Here is a 24,170-nt window from a genome sequence, read left to right as displayed (position 1 = left end):
ATTTGCTAAGTAACAGAAATATCACTGATAATATTCAAATTGGAGAGATGCATTATTTTGTAATTCTATATTTGCATATTAGAAACTCTTGTCACTTTGACTGCAGATAGATATCAGTGCAGTTGTGGCATATACCATCGCTGTAAAGGAGGATGGGGAGCTCAACCTAATGAAGAAAGCAGCCAGCATCACTTCTGAAGTCTTCAACAAATTCTTCAAGGAAAGAGTCATGGAAATAGTTGATGCAGATGAGGTAAATGGAGATGAGAGGGTCTTTTTAGTGTTTTAATGAAGCAGTAATAAGTCTATCATGCAAATCTGTTGATGTGTTCTTCCACTTCCTTTGAAATTAAGACTGACACTTAAGTTGGTGGTAATTACGTCATCTCTTTTTCAAAATAATGGTAAGCCTGCATTATGTTTTCTTGAGGTAACCCATTATTTTACTTGAGAATCCTAGGAATAGCTGTAGGTCCTACATACTGTTCTCCAAAATGTGTTTTGCCTGCATACCAATATATTGCCTGGTGCATAAACCATTTCGTAAGACCTTTTTTATATCATCCTTATACAAGGATATATTTTGTCTTCAAATCATAGTGTCCACACACCCCGCTTTGCTACCCTCTAGTAAGTGTTACTTTATTTCTGGATGCTCTTACAGAAAGTTCGACACAGCAAACTGGCTGAGTCTGTGGAAAAGGCCATTGAAGAGAAAAAATACCTTGCTGGGGCAGACCCTTCTACTGTGGAAATGTGTTACCCTCCTATCATTCAGAGTGGTGGCAACTATAATCTCAAGTTCAGTGTGGTGAGGTAAGTATATGAAGACTTCATAATATAGCGCTTTGACTTTAGCCTATTTTTTCTTTTTTTAAAATCTGTACAAATTTGTGGGGTACATTGAAATTTGGCTACAAGTACATAATGTATAGTGTCACCAAGTCATTTTCTTGGGTGTCCATCACGCAGGTGCAGTACATTTTTGTTAAGTAGAGTCACCCTACTCTGCTGTCAAACGTTGAATTTATTCCTTCTATCTTACCTTATGTTTGTACCTTGTAATCCATTTCTTTTCATCCTCGCCTGCCCCCCCACACACTTACCCTTTCCAGTCTCTGTTATCTATATTTAAGACTAACTACAACTCACAATTCATAGAGGACTGATGGATAAGTGACTCCTCACAACCCCACAATTAGACTATAATGGATACAATTCAGTATATCTTTTGCATTTTTATAATCCAGTACTCACTTTCTCACTGAATTTTTATCCTGAAAGTTTTGGTCACTGACTTTTACTCTAGAGCCTTTATTAAACTGGTTTGTTTATTTAAAACAAAACACAAAAAAAGTTTAGGTCCTTATTCAGCCACAGCTTTAGGATATGGCAGGGAAAAGTAATGATTATTGATACCGTGTCCCATTGATACCAAAGACTTCGCTAGTTTTGGTAATGAAATGTTTTCTTTCTTTGTTGGTCTCTAGTGACAAGAATCATATGCATTTTGGGGCCATCACTTGTGCCATGGGTATTCGCTTCAAGTCTTACTGCTCCAACCTTGTTCGCACTTTGATGGTTGATCCTTCTCAGGAAGTTCAAGAAAATTACAACTTTTTACTCCAGCTTCAAGAGGAGCTGCTGAAGGAATTAAGACATGGTGAGGTGCCTTAGAAAAGGAGGTTTAGAAGTTACGTCACAAAAATGTCATTGGCCAGGAGCTGTGGCTCACACCTGTAATCGCAACATTGGGAGGCCGAGGCAGGAGGATTGCTTGAATCCAGGAGTCCGAGACCATCCTGGGTAACACAATGAGGCCCCCATCTCTATAAGAAATTAAAAATGAAAAAATTAGTTGGGCATAGTGGTGCACACCTGTGGTCCCAGCTACTCAGGAGACTGAGGTTGGGGAGGATCACTTGAGCCTAAGTGGTCAAGGCTGCGGTGAGTTGTGACTGTACCTCGGCAGTGAGCCATGTTTGCGCCACTGCGCTTCAGCCTGGGCAATGGAGTTGAGACCTTGTCTCAAAAAAGAAATGTCATTAGTGTTATGTTTATGTCTCTGAGGCTGTCATATTAAAAACAGAATAAGATTTAGAAATGTTGAATCATCCTAGCATGTAGGTCTTGAATCTGCATTTCTTTCAGGTATGAGTGATCATTGTGGTTTACATTGATGTTTATAGAAACCTCTCTGACTTGTTAGGCCCTCTATGTCCAGATCTTCACAAAATACCTTGGCCTTATTACTATTCCTTAGTTATAGAAAGTTCTGAGAACTAGTATCTCTACCAACAGGATATATAATGTTAATCCTGCATCAAAACAATACGAAGGATACTGAGCTTCCAGACACCATTCTTCCACATTATCTCTAAATCGGTCTTAAGAAGTCCTGTTGGGGCTGGGCGCCGTGGCTCAAGCCTGTAATCCCAGCACTTTGGGAGGCCGAAACGGGCGGATCACGAGGTCAGGAGATCGAGACCATCCTGGCTAACACGGTGAAACCCCGTCTCTACTAAAAAAATACAAAAAACTAGCCGGGCGAGGTGGCGGGTGCCTGTAGTCCCAGCTACTCGGGAGGCTGAGGCAGGAGAATGGCGTAAACCCGGGAGGCGGAGCTTGCAGTGAGCTGAGATCCGGCCACTGCACTCCAGCCTGGGCGACAGAGCGAGACTCCGTCTCAAAAAAAAAAAAAAGTCCTGTTGGAAATCATAGCCGTAGATAGTTTAGTGAAGATAAAGATCCCTCTGAGGCCACTATATCTGGACTACTTTTTAGCTTGACATACCCATTCATAGTCTAGATCCTGAAAAATTAAGGCCACAGCTCTCATAACAGTAATTCACCCATTTAGTGATAAATGGAACAGGCCCACCACAAGGATCTGTTTTTGAAAATGTATAATAACGTTAATGTGATACCGTTTATCAACTCTTAAAGTATTAAGACCAACTGGTGTTCCAGTGTCCTCCTGGATTAGTGATTCTCAAATAGTATGATTAAGAATGGGGCCAGGGCCGGGTGCGGTGGCTCAAGCCTATAATCCCAGCACTTTGGGAGGCCAAGGCAGGTGGATCACGAGGTCAGGACCATCCTGGCTAACATGGTGAAACCCCGTCTCTACTAAAAATACAAAAAAATAGCCAGACGTGGTGGTGGGCGCCTGTAGTCCCAGCTACTGGGGAGGCTGAGGCAGGAGAATGGCGTGAACCCGGGAGGCGGAGCTTGCAGTGAAGCAAGATCGCGCCACTGCACTCCACTCTAGCCTGGGCGACAGTGGGAGACTCTGTCTCAAAAAAAAAAAAAGAAGGGGGCCAAGTGGAGTGATTCACACTATAATTCCTGCACTTTGGGAGGCCAAGGTGGGAGGATTGCTTGAGCCCAGTTTGAGACCAGCCTGGGCAACATGGCAGACCATGTCTCTACAAAAAATATTTAGCTGGGCATAGTGGCATGTGCCTGTAGTCCCAGTTACTTGGGAGACTGAGGTGGGAGGATCATTGAGTCTGGGAGGTCAGGGCTTCAGTGAGCCGTAATCATGCCACTGCACTCCAGCCTGGGTGACAGAGTGAGACCTTGTCTCAAATTAAAAAAAAAAAAAAAAAAGAGTGAGTGGACTGTTCAGTTCACACTTTGAGAAACACTGCTTTAGGGGACGTAAATTTTGATTTCAAAATGTTACTGAGTGTTTTTTCTAAAAGATACTTTAATATCTCCTTTCTGTCTTATTATTAGGTGTGAAGATATGTGACGTATATAACGCTGTCATGGATGTGGTTAAAAAGCAGAAGCCAGAGCTGCTGAACAAAATTACCAAAAACCTAGGGTATGCCATGATGTGTATTGTCATTCTTGAGTCAGTTTTCAATTAGACTGTCAATGGTCAGTCTGATTTCTTTAGGCTAATTGATTGATTCAGCCAACATTTATGGACTAGCAAACTATACTATGTGCCAGGCACATGATGTTATCGGAGCAAGTGAGACAGATTTAAGTTCTCTCAAGTGTATAGGAGAGATTTTTCTAGACCAGTGTGGTGGTCCAGCCCACAGGTGTTCCAGGATCTGATTACAGATGTTAGGAAATATTAATACATACTGTATTTTCTCTCCATGCACATTTGCAACTTACATACTCTGAGATACCCTAATATTTTATTTAGAGACAGGGTCTCACTCTGTCCAGGCTGGAGTGTAGTGACGCCGTCATGCCTCACTGCATCTAGATCTTCTGGGCTCCAGCAATCCTCCCATCTCAGCACCCTCAATAACTGGGACCAAGGCACGTGCCACCACACCCAGCTCATTTTTATATTTTTTGTAGAAACAAGGTCTCGCTCTGTTGCCCAGGCTGGTGTTGAACTCCTGGGCTCAAGCAGTCCTCCCACCTTGATGTCCCGAAGTGCTGGGATTAGAGATGTGAGCCACTGTGCCTGGCTGTTTTTTTTTATTATTACTGTTTTTGGGTTGGGGGGGAGTTTGTTTGTTTATTCAATCCTGTGGGGAAAAGAAAGAGAGATCAGCCTGTTACTGTGTCTATATAGAAAGAAGTAGACATAAGAGACTCCATTTTGTTCTGTATTTGAGATGCTGTTAATCTGTGACCCTACCCCCAACCTTGTCCTTGCAAGAGACATGTGCTGTGGTGACTCAAGGTTTAAAGGATTTTGGGCTGTGCACGGTGTGCTTTGTTAAACAAGTGCCTGAAGGCAGCTTGCTGGTTAAAAGTCATCACCATTCTCTTAATCTCAAGTACACAGGGACACGCACACTGCCAAAGGTGACTGCCAAAGGTCGCAGGGACCTCTGCCTAGGAAAGCTGGGTATTGTCCAAGGTTTCTCCCCATGTGATAGTCTGAAATATGGCCTCGTAAGGACCTCTGCCTAGGAAAGTTAGGTATTGTCCAAGGTTTCTCCCCATGTGATAGTCTGAAATATGGCCTCGTGGGATGGGAAAGACCTGATCGTCCCCCAGCCTGACACCCGTGAAGGGTCTGTGCTGAGGAGGACCAGTACAAGAGGAAAGAAGGCCTCTTGGCAGTTGTTGGCAGTTGAGATAGAGAAAAGCATCTGTCTCCTGCCCATCCCTGGACAATGGAACATCTCCATATAAAACCCGATTGTGTGTTCTGTTTACTGAGAAAGGAGAAAACCGCCTTAGGGTGAAAGGCGGGACTTGCTAGCGCAATGCTGCTCTTTATGCACTAAAAAGATTTATGGAGATGTTTGCATATGCATATCAAGGCACAGCACTTTTCCTTAAACTTATTCATGTCACAGAGAACTTTATTCATATGTCTTACTGCTGACTTTCTCCCTATAATGATCCTATTATCCTGCCACTTCCTTTTCTTTAAGATGGTAAAGATAATTATCAATAAATACTAAGGGAGAGAAAATACTAAGGGAACTCAGAGACCGGTGGGTCCTCTGTATGCTGAGCGCCGGTCCCCTGGGCCCACTTTTTCTTTCTCTATACTTTGTCTCTGTGTCTCATTTCTTTTCTCAATTCTCTCGGTCCACCTAACGAGAAACGCCCACAGGTGTGGAGGGGCAGGACACCCCTTCAAATCCAGTATATTTCTCAAATGTATTTTATCACTGAACACCTAGAAATACCTAATAACGTGTTACAGAACAAAGGACATATTTGGAAACAAAGCTTTATGTAGGCACTCTCTTTAGATGAAAACTAGTCTGTGGTATATAGTTTCTAGACTTCTCTCGTGGAGAAGAGGAAATATATACCTATATACCAAGTCTTATGAATCTGGTTACCAATGTTCCACTAAAAATTGCCCCTTTTAATCTGGTTATTACTGTCTTAGTAATGTAGCCCTTAATAATTTCTATGTTGTTTACAGGAATACTACTGACTTGATTTTATGGTAGAAGGTTAAAGTTTAAATGTGGGCAAATAAGCTAAAATTTAAACGGCTTGATATAATCAATTAGGAAATTATTTTTCACCATGGGATTATACAGCATATTTAGAGGCCAAAGACTGTCTTTGAATCCTCTTTTCTAACTGAGCGGTCAGCAGGGGTAAATCATTTCAAACATGTTTGCCTGTCTTACTGTGAAAGTTGAAATGAACATATTATACTTGATCCATGTTAGAGATCCGTAGCCTTTTGCTGATTTTTATCTGTTTCTTTTCAGATTTGGGATGGGAATTGAATTCCGTGAAGGCTCCCTAGTAATCAATAGTAAAAATCAATACAAACTGAAGAAAGGTAAGTTTCACATACAATAAGAAAATACTTTTGTGATTTATTTCCTTTAGCTTTATCTTCTTTTAGGCATATGTCTTACACCTCTCCGTATTGTCACAGCCACAGACCAATCCTTGTTTTGCTGTTTTAGGAATGGTTTTCAGCATCAATTTAGGATTCTCAGACCTGACTAACAAGGAGGGGAAAAAGCCAGAAGAGAAAACCTATGCCCTGTTTATTGGTGACACAGTGCTTGTGGATGAGGTGTGTATTGTCTCTAAACTTTGGAGTCTTCATGAGCTAACTTTTGAGGCACGTTTGTGGACCCTGTGGTTTTTTTCTTGCTTTGTTAAATGCTAGCTAAGGGGAAGAATCCATGTGACAGCCTAACCTAATGCAGCTAGGAATAGAGACTGTAGCCCAAGTACAGGCAGTGATTTAAACCATTAAATCATATTGTCATATTGTGGCTTGAACCTTGATAATATCAGGAACTAATACTAATAATGAAACTGATTCTTTTCTTCTTTTTAAAAACAGCTTTATTGAGCTACAATTCACATACTATACAATTCACTGACTTAATATGTACAATTTAGTGATTTTTTGCATATTCACATTTGTGTAACCATCACTACAATCTAATTTGAAAATAGTTTCATCACCTTAGGAAAAAACCCTGAACCTATTAGCAGTCTCTCCGTATCCCCCTTCCCTTCCCCCACTGGTTCTTCAGGCCTAGGCAGTGACTAAACTACGTTCTCTCTAAGGATTTGCTAAATATCTGGGCAGTTGATATAAATTCAGCCATACCCTGTGTGGTCTTTTGTGACTAACTTCTTTCCCTCAGCAGGAACTGATTTTTAATAATAATGAGCACAGGTAGTTCAGTGTTTTTATCATAAGCTAAGCAGTTTACATTAATTCATTGAAATAGTACCTTGTGAAGTAGATACTCTTATTACCTCCATTTACTAGATAAATTGAAGGCACAGACAAGTTTAAGTAACTTGCCAAATGTCACTGAGCTAGAAAGCAACTGAGCCAGCCTTCAAATCAAACCTGTATTAACGATTACCCAATGTTGCCTCCCAAATGATAGCTCCTGGCCAGGTGCAGTGGCTCACGCATTAATCCCAGCACTTCCAGAGGCCGAGGCAGGTGGATCACCTGAGGTCAGGAGTTTGAGACCAGCCTGACCAACATGGTGAATCCCCAGCTCTACTAAAAATACAAAAATTAGCCAGGCGTGGTGGTGCGCATCTGTAATTCCAGCTACTCAGGAGGCTGAGGCAGGAGAATTGCTTGAACCCGGGAGGTGGAGGTTGCAGTGAGCTGAGATCGCACCACTGCACTCCAGCCTGGTTGACAAGAGTGAAACTCTGCTCAAAAAAAAAGAAAAAACAAATTTAGCTCCTGACAAGAGGTTAGAGGTTAGAAGGATAAAAACTGTATTTATTCCATTGTCAAACATTTTAGTGTCCAAAAGATTCAAAGCATTGCCCAGCCATTTACTAGGTTAGAAAATGAAATTGCCTCTTTTAAATAATATGTCTTCATTCTCCTTTTAATTCTAGGATGGCCCAGCTACTGTTCTCACTTCTGTGAAGAAGAAAGTGAAGAATGTGGGGATTTTCCTAAAGGTAGGAAAAAGATAGATAAGTAGTATAGGAAGTTTAGGATATAAAGAAGTTAAATAATATTGGCTAAAATAATTAAAATTTCATTTCTTGATTATGACTTTTTCCATAGAATGAAGATGAGGAAGAAGAGGAGGAGGAGAAAGATGAGGCAGAGGACCTTTTGGGAAGAGGTTCTCGGGCAGCATTACTTACAGAAAGAACAAGAGTAAGTTTCCTGTTTTGAATTACGTTGATCTCATCTATCATATGGCTCACATGTTGTGATAAATTGGATTTTCCATTCACCAGAATGAAATGACTGCAGAAGAGAAGCGAAGAGCACATCAGAAAGAACTAGCGGCTCAACTCAATGAAGAAGCAAAGAGACGACTGACTGAACAAAAGGGAGAACAGCAGATTCAGAAGTAAGAGTTTTCATTGAGCAGTGAGATTATCTGAGGGTTCTGTGTGACTGCAGAAATTTCTCAGTTGTTTTTTATCCCACTCCAGAGCTCGCAAATCTAATGTGTCCTATAAAAACCCATCTCTGATGCCTAAGGAACCACATATTCGGGAAATGAAGATCTACATCGATAAGAAATATGAGACTGTAATAATGCCCGTGTTTGGCATTGCAACACCTTTTCACATTGCCACAATCAAGGTACTAACATTCAATGCATCAGGTTTCATCCAAACTGTTTCTTAAAATAGTAATTGTATTTGCCATAAATAATCTGCATTCATCATGTCTCCCACTCCTTCAGACTCTGTGCAGTTGACTGACGTCCCTCTTGTCCTGTCATTCTCCTTCCTCTTCCAGTTTTTTTCACTTAGTAGAAAGCTAAACTAGTCTGGAAACATAATTTGCCTATCTTTTTTTCAACTTCATTTAAGCATTGTTTAGCTTGTAGTTGTATTCATGGTACAAGGTACTTTGAGAATTCAGAGATTTTTGCGGGGAAAAGATACTTCGTTATTAAAAAGATATATTATGTGTAAGTTTATTAGATTTAGATTAAGGTTAGGAGCAGTCAACTTGTAACTTCTAACTTAATTTTAACATTGTTGTAACTACTAATCTCTAGGAAAGAAATCTGTTTACTTTTTATGGTTTTCCTTTGAACAGAATATAAGTATGTCCGTGGAAGGAGATTATACTTACTTGCGAATCAACTTTTATTGCCCAGGCAGTGCTCTGGGCAGGAATGAAGGCAACATCTTTCCTAACCCTGAAGCGACTTTTGTCAAGGAAATGTGAGTCCCCAAGAAAATAGTCACACCCAGATTCATCTTGTCTGGAGTGTTACTCTCAGAAACATTTCATTCTCTGTGCTGCATTTTCCCTACCTAGTAAATGTCAAAGCCTTCCTCATTGGGACTTACTTCAGATTGCCTTCTTGACTTTGTACTATTTTCAGAATGGATCCCAATTTAGAATCTTCTTGAAGATTCTAAACCTACTTTGAGCCTGGGTAATATAGTGAGACCTTGTCTCTACTAAAAAACAAAAAATTAACCAGGCGTGGTGGTGTGCGCCCGTCACCCAGCTACTCTGGAGACTGAGGTGGGAGGATCCCTTGAGCCTGGAAGGTTGAGGCTGCAGTGATCCCTGATCTTGCCTATATTCCATCCAGCCTGAGCGACAGAACAAGACCTTATCTCAGAAAAAATAGTTATGCAAATAAGTGTTAAAAATAATAAACGTATTTTACAATTGAATCCTCAAGAAAATTGGTGCCACATTGGATTCTATGATTTCATGGTGTGAAGTGGGATAATTTGGGGATGTTATGCCAGATTTGAAAAATGAAAATGTGATTTCCCCCACTTCAATGAACTAGCTGTTTGTAATATACTCCATTTAAGAAAAAGAAGGAATGGGCATGCATGGTGGCTCACGCCTGTAATCCCAGCACTTTGGGAGGCAGAGGCAGGCGGATTACATGAGGCCAGGAGTTCGAGACCAGCCTGGTCAACATGGCAAAACCCTGTATCTGCTAAAAAAAAAAAAAAGAAAAAAAGCTGGGCATAGTGGTGTGTGCCTGTAATCCCAGGTACTTGGAAGGTTGAGGTGGGAGGATGGCTTGAACCCAAGAGGTGAAGGTTGCAGTGAGCTAAGATCGGGCCACTGCATTCCAGCCTGGGTGACAGAGCCAGGACCCTGTCTCAAAAAAAAAAAAAAAAAAGAGTAGAAATTAAGCTGGCTGTAAGATAAAGTAAATCAGTACAATTTCCCTGGCCTGAAAAATAAATCACTATAAATGCTGCTGGTTTTCTACAGTACATACCGAGCATCAAATATTAAGGCACCTGGGGAACAGACAGTACCAGCCTTGAACCTTCAGAATGCTTTCCGAATTATTAAAGAAGTACAGAAACGTTATAAAACTCGAGAAGCTGAAGAGAAGGAGAAGGAGGTGAGCCTGAACACAGACAAAACATTCTTACACAAAGGAGGACATGTATTTTTTGGAGACTTGTAAGGATATGTGACAATTCACATTAATTTTCTTCTTGCTTAGGGCATTGTAAAACAAGACTCACTGGTGATCAATCTAAACCGGAGTAATCCCAAACTGAAAGATCTATACATTCGCCCAAATATTGCCCAAAAGAGGATGCAAGGCTCACTGGAGGCCCATGTCAATGGTATTGATGATCTCTCCTATACCTAGGCTTTGTCTTCAGGGGCACATTTGTAGGAATGACAGATCAGATAATAAAGTTTGACAAAGAGCCATCGGCGGTTAGCTCAGTTGGTTAGAGCATGGCGCTAACAAAGTATGACAAGGAAATGCTGGGAGGAATCTCCTTTACTGCTGTGTGGCCAGAAGGAAAGGAAAGCTCTATACAGTTGTTGATGTTTCCTCTGACCCTGTGCAAATCAGCCAGAAGAGATGCAGTGCCTTTTGGCCTAACCTAATTACACTGCTTGACATTTCTTCATTCTTTTCCCCAGGCTTTCGCTTCACATCTGTTCGAGGAGACAAGGTGGATATTTTGTACAATAATATTAAGCATGCTTTGTTCCAGCCCTGCGATGGAGAAATGATTATTGTGTTGCACTTTCACCTCAAGGTACACCTTTCTACATAATCATGAGCTCTGGGGCAAGACACTTCATTTCGCTCAGCTTCTTTCCTAGAAAATAGTGATGAAAAAATCACCTTTCGCATAAGAACATTAAGAGGATTAAATAAAATAATGCCTCTCAAGGCCACAAGGCCTGGCATCTAGAAGGTGCTCATAAGCATGATTGTTCCTTTGGTGTGTTATATAATGGCCAGCAAAACATACAAGATCTCCAGATTTCTTTTTCTAAAATAAAAAGGTTTTGCTTTAGATAAGATTTGTTAGCAACATAATTTCCAAAGTTCCTATAATAAGTAGGAGCACAGCACCTTTTCAAATGTACACTGCTTCACATTCCCAAGCATCATTATTTATGATAACACCAGGGATGGTTTAATTATTTTTGCATGCATGCTGTGGAGGCCCAAGTTTGGATCACTGCCATTTCCATCACAGGTACCTTTGTGTTTCTGATTTCTGTCTTCTTGCCGTTTTATGCCAACAGAATGCCATCATGTTTGGGAAGAAGCGGCACACGGATGTGCAGTTCTACACAGAAGTGGGAGAGATAACCACAGACTTGGGGAAACATCAGCATATGCATGACCGAGATGACCTCTATGCTGAGCAGGTTTGTGAAGTTTAGTATTGTATTTGCAGGATAGGGAGGATGAGGCCAAATCCAAGCTCAGGGATTGCATTTTGTAAACAACCTGGGCCAACGCAGTGACTCACATCTGTAATCCCAGCACTTTGGGACGCCAACATGGGCGGATCACCTGAGGGTCAGGAGTTCAAGAACAGCCTGGCCAACGTGGTGAAATCCCGTCTCTACTAAAAATACAAAAATTAGCTAGGTGTGGTGGTGCGCACCTATAGTCCCAGCTAGTCGGGAGGCTGAGGCAGGATAATCACTTGAACCCAAGAGGCAGAAGTTGCAGTGAGCCGAGATAGCGTCACTGCACTCCAGCCTGGGCGACAGTGAGACTCCATCTCAAAAAATAAATAAACAACCCTGAATCTGTGCAGAACAACTCAAGTATCTGCTGAGATGGTGTATGACAATAGTTTAGGCTTAGGTTGCAGACTCAGCTTGACAGTTAATGGCATGGTGGCCTTAAATAAGGTATATGTACATGTTAGTTTCATAGTTGAGAATGAAGGATTACAGAAGCACTTCAGGGATGATCTGTGCAGCAAACCACCATGGCACATGTTTACCTGTGTAACAAACCTGCCCATCCTGCACATGTACTCCTGAACTTAAAAGCTGAAATTTTTTTTTTAAGCACAAAAGCACTTCAGACTGTTTGAGGGGAGGTACTATTCACAAATGTGATGGCTATATTTGATTTTTTTTTTTTTTCCTACAGATGGAACGAGAAATGAGGCACAAACTGAAAACAGCCTTTAAAAATTTCATTGAGAAAGTAGAGGCTCTAACTAAGGAGGAACTGGAATTTGAAGTGCCTTTTAGGGACTTGGGGTAACATATCTCATCATCTTTTTGGTCTGAAGTTTCACTGGTCTGCCTTTCGGTACAATTAATTGTTCTTCCTTTAATAATAATTTAACATGTCATATCCTTTTTTCCTATGACTAATAATCTTTGAGACATCCATTTCTTCTTGAAAATGTTTAAGGGTTTAGGTGAGTGGCTAACTCTAAGAGGCTTCCTCTGGAGATGAGTCTCCAGTGAGTATGCTGGAGCTGTTTGGAATCGGGAGAGGGAAGAAGTTTGTCTGTTGTGGCAGCAGCAGTCTCTCTTGTGATGAGCCCAATCTCAAAAGTTTCTCTCTTCCAGATTTAATGGAGCTCCCTATAGGAGTACCTGCCTCCTTCAACCCACTAGTAGTGCGCTGGTAAATGCTACGGAATGGGTGAGTGTTTCTTACCCTCTTTTAGTAAAAACATTGTTAGAGAAAATAAAGGAGGATAGGTGTTCTTTATCCTAATTATTGTGATTTTCACTTTTGATATTTACTTAGACTTAAAACTCATTGAACAAATGATACTTTCATTTGAAGTCTCTTTAGGGCAGACATGATGGCTCACCCCTGTAATCCCAGCACTTTGAGAGGCCAAGGTGGGAGGAACACTTGAGGCCAGGAACTCAAGACCAGTCTGGGCAACAAAGCAAGAACCTCTTTTTTTTTTTCCCTTTGTTTTTTTAGGATGATGTCTATTTAAATAGTTTTTCACATAGTTTCCTTGAGTTTATTCTCCTTGAGGGATGATTTTTGATCTTGCAGATCGTATTTCTGTGGCTTCAGTATGTTGTACTGCTTCAGTCTTTCAATAAAACCCAAAAACAGCTTACTTATCTTTTATATAGTGATTTAGATCGTGAAAGTTACTTGAAATATTATTGCTTTGGGGAAAATATTTATATGCTAATATTTCAGTTTCTCCCTGACAGCCACCTTTTGTGGTGACACTGGATGAAGTAGAGCTGATTCACTTTGAGCGGGTCCAGTTTCACCTGAAGAACTTTGATATGGTAATTGTCTACAAGGACTACAGCAAGAAAGTGACCATGATCAATGCCATTCCTGTAGCCTCTCTTGACCCCATCAAGGAATGGTTGAAGTAAGTAAATCTGCCATCAGTCTCCCATTTATCCCATGAACCCTGTATTATAGAATTTAAATGTGGTGTGTTGTGCATAAAATCTACTGATGTACTTAAGGTGAGACTGCCTTTTGGTTGTTACAGACCAGGACTTGAAAACTTGAGATCTATTAGATAACGGAGCTGTTCACTTTCTCTTGAATTCCCAACAATAGTTTATGCATACTTAACACAAAGAAAATCAAAATCTACGATCTTTTTTTTTTTTTTTCCAGTGTTGCCCAGGCTGGTCTCAAACTCCTGGGCTCAAGCAATCCTCCCACTTCGGTCTCCCAATGTACTGGGGTTACAGGCACAAGCCATTGCACCCAGTCAATGTAGAGCATATTTACAATAGCTTTTTAAGTATGCTTTTCTGCTGCTTTCACCCATCATCTTTATATTTTCTACATATTTTGTGGTGGTGGTGGTTGTGATTTGAGACAGGTTCTTAACTCTGTTGCCCAGGCTCAAGTGTAGTGGTACAACCCCAGCTCACTGCAACCTCAAACTCTTGGATTCAGGTAACCTTCCTACATCAGCATCCCAAGTAGCTGGGACTACAGGTATGTGCTACCACACCCAGCTCATTTTTTTACTAGAGACGAGGTTATTCTGGGATGCAGTCAAGTTAGTTAGATTCTTTTTGATCTTTCTTTTTTTGTTGTTTTTTGGGGTTTTTTTTTTTTTTTTGAGTCGGAGTCTCGCTCTGTCGCCCAGGCTGGAGCACAGTGGCACGATCGTGGTTCACTACACACTCTACCTCCTGGGTTCACGCCATTCTCCTGCCTCAGCCTCCTGAGTAGCTGGGACTACAGGCGCCTGCCACCATGCCTGGCTAATTTTTTGTATTTTTAATAGAGATGGGGTTTTACTGTGTTAGCCAGGATGATCTCAATCTCCTGACCTCGTGATCCACCCTCGCCTCCCAAAGTGCTGGGATTACAGGCGTGAGGCACCGCGCCCGGCCCGGGGATTCTGTTTGATCTTTCAAGGCTTGTTCTCAAATGTCTGTTGGTGTGGATTTAGAACAGCCTTCAAAAGTTTCACTGAAAAACTTCTGAGTATTTGGCCTTACTACGAGGCAATACTCTTCAGAGTCTGCCTGATGCCCTGTGGATTGTGAGGTCTCTGCTGAAGCTGGTGGAAAGGTGATGGAAATAAATCCACTGGAACAGGATTTACTTCTAGTTCTGTGTGAGACTGGGAATTGTCTGGCCTACTGCCATCCAATACTGCTTTATGCAGTTCCAGTTTTCTCATGAATGTGTAGATCATCCCTCCACCAAAGACTTGAGGGGGACCCCTCTGCAGATCTCTGGAGCTTTCTCTCTGGGAAATTCTTTCTTCCTGTACTCTTCTCCACAAATTCTAGCTGTCTCAACCTTCCCAAATCCTACTTTGTCTCAGTTCCTGGAGACCATCAGGTTCTGATTGGGTTCTCTCTCCCTGCATGGCAGATTAGGAATCGCCTCTAGACAGAAAACTAGGGCAAATGTTCAATTAACCCTTGTTTCCTGCTTTCAGGGATTATGGTCTTGTGCTGCTTTTTATCCGATGTCTGAAAACTGTTGTTTCGTATTTTGTTTTGTAGTTGTTTAAGGTGGGAAGGTAAATCTAGTGGGTGTTACTCCAAGCAGAAATTTCTGTGTATATTGTCTAAAGTGGATTTATGCCAGTGGTTCTCAGGCAGATTTTATGGTTGGTTGTTGTTATCCTTACTACTGTCATTTCTTTGGTTTTTTTCTTCTTACCTACTCTTAACTGATTCAGCTCTCCTCAACAGAAATGAGTAAGAGAAAGTCATTTGAGCATTGTCTAAATACAGGGCACTTTAGGTACTGGGGAAAAAAAAATTTATTCCTACCTTCATACCAATCTTGCATCAAAAAAACAACACATAAGAAAGCACTGGAAGGTTGAAGAAGAAAGGCTAGGGCCATTGAAAATCGTCCCTGTTTCTTTTTTATTTTTATTATTATTACTATTTTTGAGATGGAGTCTGGCTCTGTTGCCCAAGTTGGAGTGCAGTGGCGCGATCTCGGCTCACTGCAACCTCCATCTCCCAGGTTCAGGCGATTCTCCTGCTTCAGCCTCCCAAGTAGCTGGGACTACAGGCGCGTGCCACCATGCCCAGCTAATTTTTTGTATTTTTAGTAGAGATGGGGTTTCACCATGTTAGCCAGGATAGTCTCGATCTCCTGACCTCATGATCCGCCTGCCTTGGGCTCCCAAAGTGCTGGGATTACAGGCATGAGCCACCACACGTGGCTGAAAATTGTCCCTGTTTCTTAACTATAGTAGTGAAAAACAGAATCGCAGAAGTGGTTATGGCTACTTGGAAATAAGAATGGAATCAGTGACAGAAAAGGATGGGTGAATAGAAGACTAAGTGAAGAATAGGGAAATTGGTATTAAAGAAAGAAAATGGGAGAGGATGAGCTCAGACTCAGGTGAAGGAGAAAGCTTGTTTCAGTTGGAATGCTGGTCTGTTGTGAGGGCTAGTGCTCTAGGAGATCAAATAGCAGCCATTGGGACATGCTCTAGTGGCATAGTGCAAAGAATATCTGCTCCCAGGCCAGGCGCGGTGGCTCACACCTGTAATCCCAGCACTTTGGGAGGCTGAGGCAGGTGATTCACCTGAAGTCAGGAGTTCTAGATGAGCCTGACCAACATGGCAAAACCCCGTCTCTACTAAAAATACAAAAATGAGCCAGGCATGGTGGCACACGCCTGTAATCCCAGGTATTCGGGAGGCTGAGGCAGGAGAATCACTTGAACCCGGGAGGCAGAGGTTGCAGTGAGCCAAGATTGCACCACTGCACTCCAGCCTGGGAGACAGAGCATGACTGTGTCTCAAAAAAAAAAAAAGAATATCTGCTCCCAGAAAATACAGAAGATTGATTTTACTTTGTCATTTCTCTTAGTTCCTGTGACCTGAAGTACACAGAAGGAGTACAGTCCCTCAACTGGACTAAAATCATGAAGACCATTGTTGATGACCCTGAGGGCTTCTTCGAACAAGGTGGCTGGTCCTTCCTGGAGCCTGAGGGTGAGGTGCGTGAGTGTGGGGTTTCTTTCCTGGTACATAGTGTTGCCCACTATCATTTGTTCAGTTAGAATGGCATATAAGTAGCACGTAAGGAACTAGGCCATCTGGGAGAAGCTCTGAACACCACTTGATGTTATTGTTTCTTCAAATTTGTTTTACAGGTAAATGATAAGTTGATTGGACAGTGGTAACTAACTCCTGACAAGATTTCTTGGAAACTACAAAAACTTTTCCTCAAATGAATTTCTTAGCATTTGGGGAAAAAATCCTCCAGGGCATTTTGCAAAACGTATTTTTTAAAAAATTGTCCACTTAATGTTTGTGTGATACATTAATACAGAAAGTCTTTCTGTTGTTAATTTCCCTGGGTGAGGAAGGCTAACGTGAATTTTTCAGAAATGTAATAATACATAGTAATAGTAAAATAACAATTGCACCTGACTACTGATTTTAAACAAGTCATTTTATCTTTTAATCACTCAGATTTTTTTGCTTTTGTTTTCTTCATGTAAATACTGGTATACTATGTGGGCTGAATTCATTCACTGATAAGGTAAATGTCAAAAAAAAATCAGTATGATGCTCTAACTCACCAGGGGAGTGATGCTGAAGAAGGGGATTCAGAGTCTGAAATTGAAGATGAGACTTTTAATCCTTCAGAAGATGACTATGAAGAGGAAGAGGAGGACAGTGATGAAGATTATTCATCAGAAGCAGAAGAGTCAGGTTAGTCTTACAGAGAAAAGTTTGTCCTGGCTTCCTCATCTAATTTCGTTTCTGAAAGCTACTTTTTTTAGACTAAGAACTCTGTCATTCCATTCTGTTCCCGCCTGATGACTAATGCTTAATTTTCTTCCAGACTATTCTAAGGAGTCATTGGGTAGTGAAGAAGAGAGTGGAAAGGATTGGGATGAACTGGAGGAAGAAGCCCGAAAAGGTTTTTAAAAATTTGTTGTTTTTATTCTATTTATTCATGTGTCTATGCACAAATTTCTAACACATTTCAGTATCTTGAGGTGTTAGTATTGATGGTGTAATGAAAGTAACAAAAGAACACTATAAAACTGATTTGGAGCCACAGATACAACTTCATTGACTGAAGGAGAAAATGAGGGGTGGAATGTGTCCATACTCTCCAGTGGGCAGTGCTCTACCTAACTGGATGCTGTTTTCATCTGTGCAAGCCCCCATCTTTCCTATAGCAGTGATAGCCACATATTCATGTAATACTCAAGAATTAGCCTATTCAGTTTCCAAACCTAAATCCTGTAATACTTTAATTTTGCTAGACTTCTTCCAGATTAGGCATGTCTTTATAATGCTAATCTAGTTACTCTGAAGCCAAACCCCAAACAAACGTTTAAAGCTTAAAAGGAAATAAATATTAACTGCTGTGTTCCAATCATTGGGAATAGGTACTTTTCGTAGGTTACCTTATTTAACCCTTAAATAATTCTCCCTTTTGTAAATAAACCAAGGTTCAGAAAGTACTTGTCCAATATTAAAACTTGGGTCTGATTCCAAAGTGTATTCTCTGTGCTATCTCATGCTCTCCAGTAATACTAGGTACCTAAAGCCTACCTATCTCTAACTAATAACGCCTTTTCTATTTAGCGGACCGAGAAAGTCGTTACGAGGAAGAAGAAGAACAGAGTCGAAGTATGAGCCGGAAGAGGAAGGCATCTGTGCACAGTTCAGGCCGTGGCTCTAACCGTGGTTCCAGACACAGCTCTGCACCCCCCAAGAAAAAGAGGAAGTAACTTCTGAACTTTGGCCCTGAGCTCCATTCTTCCTCCAGCCAACCCCTGAAAATTTTACATGACATAGAAACTGTATTTTTCCTTTTGTTTTCATTTGAAGTTTTGCCATTTGTGTTTATGGGTTTAGGGGGCCATTTGTGTGGACCAATCTACTCGGGGAATTCCAGGCCCACCAGGACACGTGCCAATGGCCCCATTCAGATGGCAAGGGAGGAGGTGTTATTGTTTCATTCTTCTCTCTTCCTGTCACCTTCTGCCAGGACATCGATGGCTTCTGACATCTTACTATTTGGTGTCTCAAAGCTGTATTTCCAAGACAGTGGTACAAGGTGACCCTTAATTACCCGTATCATGGTTCTTGACCAGCACATTCAATCCTCCAACCTACCCTACTGCCATGACCTTCCTCACATCTCTTTTAAGTTTTATCTTTGCAATACTCCAGGTTCTTGGAAATTTCCTGATGGTTGTGATAAATCATACAACTTGAGCTAGTGAGGCAGATTGGGCTGGTGCCTTCGTCTGAGTTTTCCTGCTTTCTTGCCTCATGCAGATTCTGAGGTGTATCTGCTGCCTTGGAAGACATAAGAAGCAGTGATACTCCCTGGCTCGGTTATTTTCTCCATACGAATGCACACATGGTACAATGATAGAAGGCAAAATTGCCACTGTCTTCTTTTTTTTCTGATATATCCAAGGAAGTTATATCAGGTTGTGCCTCATGTACTGCTTCTAGTGAAATCTAGAGGAAGGCTCAAAGGAGTCAACATTTAGATCTGGAAGGGACAAGTCATGCCTTGGGCCTAGAATACCCTGACAAGAAAAGAGAAGAGGAAGGGAGGCCATATCTACAACACAGCCTCTCAGCACTGCTGCTCCTTATTTTAACTTTGTCTTGCATTGTCCTGTATTTATCACAGTTTCTGTTGAACAGCTTTTCAAGTATTTGGGGAGTTTATCTTGCCATCCTCCCCTTCTGGTTCTCTGCACCCACCTGTCCCACTGCAGTTCCTTCCGTGCTCTGTGACTTTAAGAGAAGGGGGGAGGGGTCACGGATTTTATGTTTGTTTGTTTTTTCTCCTTAGCAGTAGGACTTGATATTTTCAATTTTGGAAGAACTAAAAGATGAATAAACTGTGGGTTTTTTTGTTGTTGTTTGTTTTTGTAAATTCACCTGTGACCGGTTTTCAGTTCCTGAAAGCACACCTGCTTCCTGCCTGGTAAAGTGCTAAGGCATTGGAGAAAAATGCTTTTATCTAGCTAGTGTTACAAATGAAACTTTCATCATTCTAAACTTTCATCATTAGATTGAGAGACACTAGACATCACAGTAAACCAAATTCATGTTACAGCAAGTTAACTTTATAAGAGACTTTTTAGTGTGGTTCCCTCAGAGACTTTTAGATTGGAATAGCACTTGTTCCTTCATGAAAACAAATCTTCAGTCATCTCCTTGTAAATAGCATGGAGGACAGCAGCTGCTTGGAGGGAAACCTTCAGCCTTCCTATTGGGGTAGCCAGATCTTCAGGGCTAACAACTGTTGGGAAAGGGAAAAAGCATCACTCAGTTAAAACACTTTGATACCTGGTATTTGTCGGGTTAAGTACTGGGGACACTGAATGAATTTACTAGCCCATTTCATGCGAGGACTCAGTCTAGTGAAGGAGAAAGGAAAACGAGGTCATTGCGATACAGTATGTAGGTGCTATATAATAAATGAAAGCACAAGTTGCTTTGGAAACACATAAAGAGGCACCTGCACCAGAATGGACAAACTGGAAAAGGATTTCTGGAGATAATTCGTGAGCTAAGTCTTTAGAAAGTAAAAGATGCTTAATGTATCAAGATGAGAATAATATGAGTTTGGCAAACTGCAAGGAGTGGCAGGAATGAGCCTGCATAGGCCACATTATAAACAGCCTTGTTTGTCTTACAAGGTATGTGGTTTCAACTAAAGATGTAAGTGATTGTTCTTACGTGGGATCTTGGAACATAACTCTTATTTGGATAATGCACTCAAGGAGGACGCAAGTTAAACCGGAGAGAGTAGTTAGGATATTGCAGTAATTCGGGAAGAGGGGAGTAATGAATGAAGGTCTGAAGTATAATGGAGTGGAGAGGTGGGGACAGATTCAAAATGTTAAGAAGTGTGAACAATTTTTGTGATTAGAATGAGGAATGGCTTGGAATCAAGGATGGCCATTCTAAATTGCATAACAAGATGGTGGGTAAGAGGGAACACAAGGTACAAAGTTGTAATCAAGGGAGTTTGAGGTACCAAGGTGACATATGAGATACAAGTGGTGATATCTATGAGTCTGCTCTAAGTCTAGATTGTATTTAGAATCTGGTCTAGAAACCTAGATTTGAGATGATTTCTAGACTGTAAAACTCAAGAGTTCATGTAATCAGGAAGAGGGCATATGTGGAGAAAAAAAAACCAAGGATTCAACAGACTCCAAAATTTTAAGAATAGACAAGAAAGAAATCTCCAAAAGAAACAGAACACCTAGAGAATGATAAGCAGTCAAAATGTTCAACTGGGCGCTGTGGCTCACACCTGTAATCCCAGCCCTTCGGGAGACTGAGGCAGGGAAATCACCTGAGGTCAGGAGTTCAAGAGCAGCCTGGACAACATGGGAAAACCCCATTTCTATTAAAAAATGCAAAAATTAGCTGGATGTGGTGGCACGTGCCTGTAATCCCAGCTACTCGGGAGGCTGAGGCAGGGAGAATTGCTTGAGCCCGGGAGGCGGAGATTGCAGTGAGCCAAGATTGCACCACTGCACCCCAGCCTGGACGACAGTGAGACTCTCAAAAAAAGAAAAAAGTCAGGATGAGTAATAAAACCAGTTGGATTTGTCAATTAGGAAAACTGGTAAAAACATGGAGTAAAGTGGAATGGAGATGCAGCAAGTAGAAAAATACAGACAGGGTTGGGCACAGTGGCTCACACCTGTAATCCCAGCACTTTGGGAGGCCGAGGCAGGTGGATCACCTGAGGTCAGGAGTTCGAGACCAGCCTGACCAACATGGAGAAACCCCGTCTCTACTAAAAATACAAAATTAGCTAGGCGTGGTGGTGCATGCCTGTAATTCCAGCTACTTGGGAGGCTGAGGCAGGAGAATCACTTGAACCCAGGAAGCGGAGTTTGCAGTGAGCTGAGATCGTTCCATTGCACTCCAGCCTGCGCAACAGAGCAAAACTGTCTCAAAACAAAATTAGCCAGGTATAGTGGCGCATGCCTGTAATCCCAGCTACTCGGGAGACTGAGGCAGGAGAATTGCTTGAACCTGGGAGGCAGAGATTGCCATGAGCAGAGATCATGCCATTGCACTCCAGCTTAGGCAACAAGAGTGAAATTCCGTCTCAAAAAAATTTAAAAACAGTTTTCAAAAATACAGACTATTGCGGACTGATCAAGTATTTCAAGAAGCTGACTTTTGAAGTGATAGGGGAGAAGGTAGCTATAGGGATAGAAAGCAAGAGTTTTGCTTTTAAAAGCAGACCAACATGTTTAAAGCCTGAATGAAAGGGAGGCCATAATGAGGAAATGACTAAGTTTCTCTACTAATTATTAAAAAAAAAAAGAGAGAAGCATTCACTGACTTTTAGGAATCTGAGGTCACTAGAAAAGTCTTAAGTGGATTTTCCCTAAGCACATACAAATGGCATGGAGGTCAGGAAGAACATAGCATCTTTAGGAATGGGGATAGGAGTAAGTCGGAAAATAGCCCACAAAGATATGTTACTTGCCTTATGCCAGGCACTACCCTAAGCCCTTTTCTTAATCTTAATCCTTTATTTAAGTGCTTCCTTAATCTTCACAACTCTATGAGATAGAGATTGCTGTTATTCCCATTTTATAGGTGAGGAAAAAGGTTAAATAACTTGATCAGGATCACAGCTGGAAAGATATTAGGGAAATATAATGAAGAATCTTATCTAACATTTGAACTTCATAACCCTTAGGGTCTGAGAAGGAGTATTCCTCAAAAAATGTTTATAATGATCAGCAAAAGAATAATTTTATATCATGATTCATTAAACATTACATAAAACAAGTTTCACAAAACAATATGTGCAATGTACTCTTAATTCCTGTTTTCTTTTCTTTTCTTTTTTGGGGATAGAGTCTTGTTCTGTCACTCAGGTTGGAGTACGGTGATGATCTCAGCTCACTGCAACCTCCGCCTCCCGGGTTCAAGCGATTCTCCTGCCTCAGCCTCCCGAGTACCTGGGATTATAGGCGTTGCATTTTTAGTAGAGATGGGTTTTCACCATATTGGCCAGGTTGGTCTCGAACTCCAGACCTCAGGTGATCCACCTGTCTCAGCCTCCCAAAGTACTGGGATTACAGGCATGAGCCACTGCACCCGGCCTTTAATTCCTGTTTTCTTTCCCACAGTTTTGGTTTGCATTTTTCAAATTTCTGTTGTGATTTACTAATTCAATTTCACATCCACTAATGGGGTGTGACTGAAAGTTTGAAAAACATTGGTCTAGTGGATAATCTTAAGTGTCTAAAGGTCCTAGCAGATAAGATAGGTGACATCCCAGGTATGTAAGGTAATGGGAGCAGTGAAGACTGGACAGCGCAGTCCCAACTAAAGGAATTCAAATACAAATGTTTTTAAAACATGCTGATCTATAGCAAACTGTAAAAGGATTTAAGAAGAAGGCAGTGATCAAATTTATTATGTAGAAACATTTACTATAGTAGATGGAAATGGGGTAGAAGAAACCAGTGGCAGGAAGACCAGTTTAGAAATTATATGGCCTGGCGCAGTGGCTCATGCCTGTAACCCCAGCACTTTGGGAAGCTGAGGGGGGCAAATCGCCTGAGGTTGGGAGTTCAAGACCAGCCTGACAAACATGAAGAAACCCCGTCTCTACTAAAAATACAAAATTAGCCAGGCGTGGTGGCACATGCGTGTAATCCCAGTTACTAGGGAGGCTGAGGCAGGAGAATCGCTTGAACCCAGGAGGCAGAGGTTGTGGTGAGCTGAGATCGGTCCATTGCACTCCAGCCTGGGCAACAACAGCAAGACTCCATCTCAAAAAAAAAAAAAAGAAAGAAAGAAAGAAAGTATAGTAATTATAGTAAGGGGGTCGGGCGCAGTGGTTTATGCCTGTAATGCCAACACTTTGGGAGGCCAAGGAGGGTGGATTGCTTGAGTTCAAGAGTTCAAGACCAGCCTGGGCAACATGGTGAAACCCCATCTCTACTAAAAATACAAAAATTAGCTGGCCTGGTGGCAGGTGCCTGTAGTCCCAGCTACTTGGAAGGTTGAGGCAAGAGAATCACTTTAACTTGGGAGGTGGAGGTTGCAGTGAGCCAAGATCGCACCACTGCACTCCAGCCTGGGCAACAGAATGAGACTCTGTCTAAAAAAAAAAAAAAGAAAGAAAGAAAGATTACAGTAAGGAGAGCATAGTCAATTCACAAGTAGAATAGATAAGACTTAATGACCAGTGAATGTGAGGAAAGAGAGAGTTGATGTCTTTTTAAGAGACAAGATGGGGCCGTGCATGGTGGCTCACGCCTGTAATCCCAGCACTTTGGGACGCCGAGGTGGGCAGATCACAAGGTCAGGAGATCGAGACTGTCCTGGCTAACATGGTGAAACCCCATCTCTACCGAAAATACAAAAAATTAGCCGGGCGTGGTGGTGGGCGCCTGTAGTCCCAGCTACTTGGGAGGCTGAGGCAGGAGAATGGCGTGAACCCAGGAGGCGGAGCTTGCAGTGAGCCGAGATCACGCCATGGCACTCCAGCCTGGGCGACAGGGCAAGACTCCGTCTCAAAAAAAAAAAAAAAAAAAAAAAA

At 41.7% G+C, this 24,170-nt stretch overlaps 2 protein-coding genes across 2 annotated transcripts in view; one reads left to right on the top strand and one right to left on the bottom strand.

Moving 5' to 3' along the window:
* SUPT16H (SPT16 homolog, facilitates chromatin remodeling subunit) overlaps nucleotides 1-19,508 on the top strand; it is a 34,954-nt gene extending 15,446 nt beyond the window's left edge. Inside the window, exons 5-26 of the mRNA XM_025391579.1 lie at nucleotides 107-253; nucleotides 665-816; nucleotides 1,491-1,663; nucleotides 3,742-3,832; nucleotides 6,168-6,241; nucleotides 6,372-6,484; nucleotides 7,798-7,863; nucleotides 7,973-8,068; nucleotides 8,152-8,267; nucleotides 8,353-8,506; nucleotides 8,972-9,099; nucleotides 10,127-10,262; nucleotides 10,368-10,494; nucleotides 10,805-10,923; nucleotides 11,423-11,548; nucleotides 12,291-12,403; nucleotides 12,722-12,797; nucleotides 13,337-13,506; nucleotides 16,455-16,584; nucleotides 17,176-17,305; nucleotides 17,439-17,516; nucleotides 18,194-19,508. Of these exons, the coding sequence (XP_025247364.1) occupies nucleotides 107-253; nucleotides 665-816; nucleotides 1,491-1,663; nucleotides 3,742-3,832; nucleotides 6,168-6,241; nucleotides 6,372-6,484; nucleotides 7,798-7,863; nucleotides 7,973-8,068; nucleotides 8,152-8,267; nucleotides 8,353-8,506; nucleotides 8,972-9,099; nucleotides 10,127-10,262; nucleotides 10,368-10,494; nucleotides 10,805-10,923; nucleotides 11,423-11,548; nucleotides 12,291-12,403; nucleotides 12,722-12,797; nucleotides 13,337-13,506; nucleotides 16,455-16,584; nucleotides 17,176-17,305; nucleotides 17,439-17,516; nucleotides 18,194-18,339 (2,661 nt within the window). The 3' untranslated portion in view covers nucleotides 18,340-19,508. The remainder of the gene's footprint in view (nucleotides 1-106; nucleotides 254-664; nucleotides 817-1,490; nucleotides 1,664-3,741; nucleotides 3,833-6,167; nucleotides 6,242-6,371; nucleotides 6,485-7,797; nucleotides 7,864-7,972; nucleotides 8,069-8,151; nucleotides 8,268-8,352; nucleotides 8,507-8,971; nucleotides 9,100-10,126; nucleotides 10,263-10,367; nucleotides 10,495-10,804; nucleotides 10,924-11,422; nucleotides 11,549-12,290; nucleotides 12,404-12,721; nucleotides 12,798-13,336; nucleotides 13,507-16,454; nucleotides 16,585-17,175; nucleotides 17,306-17,438; nucleotides 17,517-18,193) is intronic.
* A 181-nt stretch (nucleotides 19,509-19,689) lies between these two features.
* The window catches only part of RPGRIP1 (RPGR interacting protein 1), a 70,235-nt gene continuing 65,754 nt past the window's right edge, over nucleotides 19,690-24,170 (bottom strand). Inside the window, exon 24 of the mRNA XM_025391578.1 lies at nucleotides 19,690-19,877. Within this exon, the coding sequence (XP_025247363.1) occupies nucleotides 19,765-19,877 (113 nt within the window). The 3' untranslated portion in view covers nucleotides 19,690-19,764. The remainder of the gene's footprint in view (nucleotides 19,878-24,170) is intronic.

Source organism: Theropithecus gelada, chromosome 7b (assembly GCF_003255815.1).
Source record: "Theropithecus gelada isolate Dixy chromosome 7b, Tgel_1.0, whole genome shotgun sequence".
NCBI lineage: Eukaryota > Metazoa > Chordata > Mammalia > Primates > Cercopithecidae > Theropithecus > Theropithecus gelada.
This window is presented reverse-complemented; position numbering and strand designations above follow the sequence as displayed.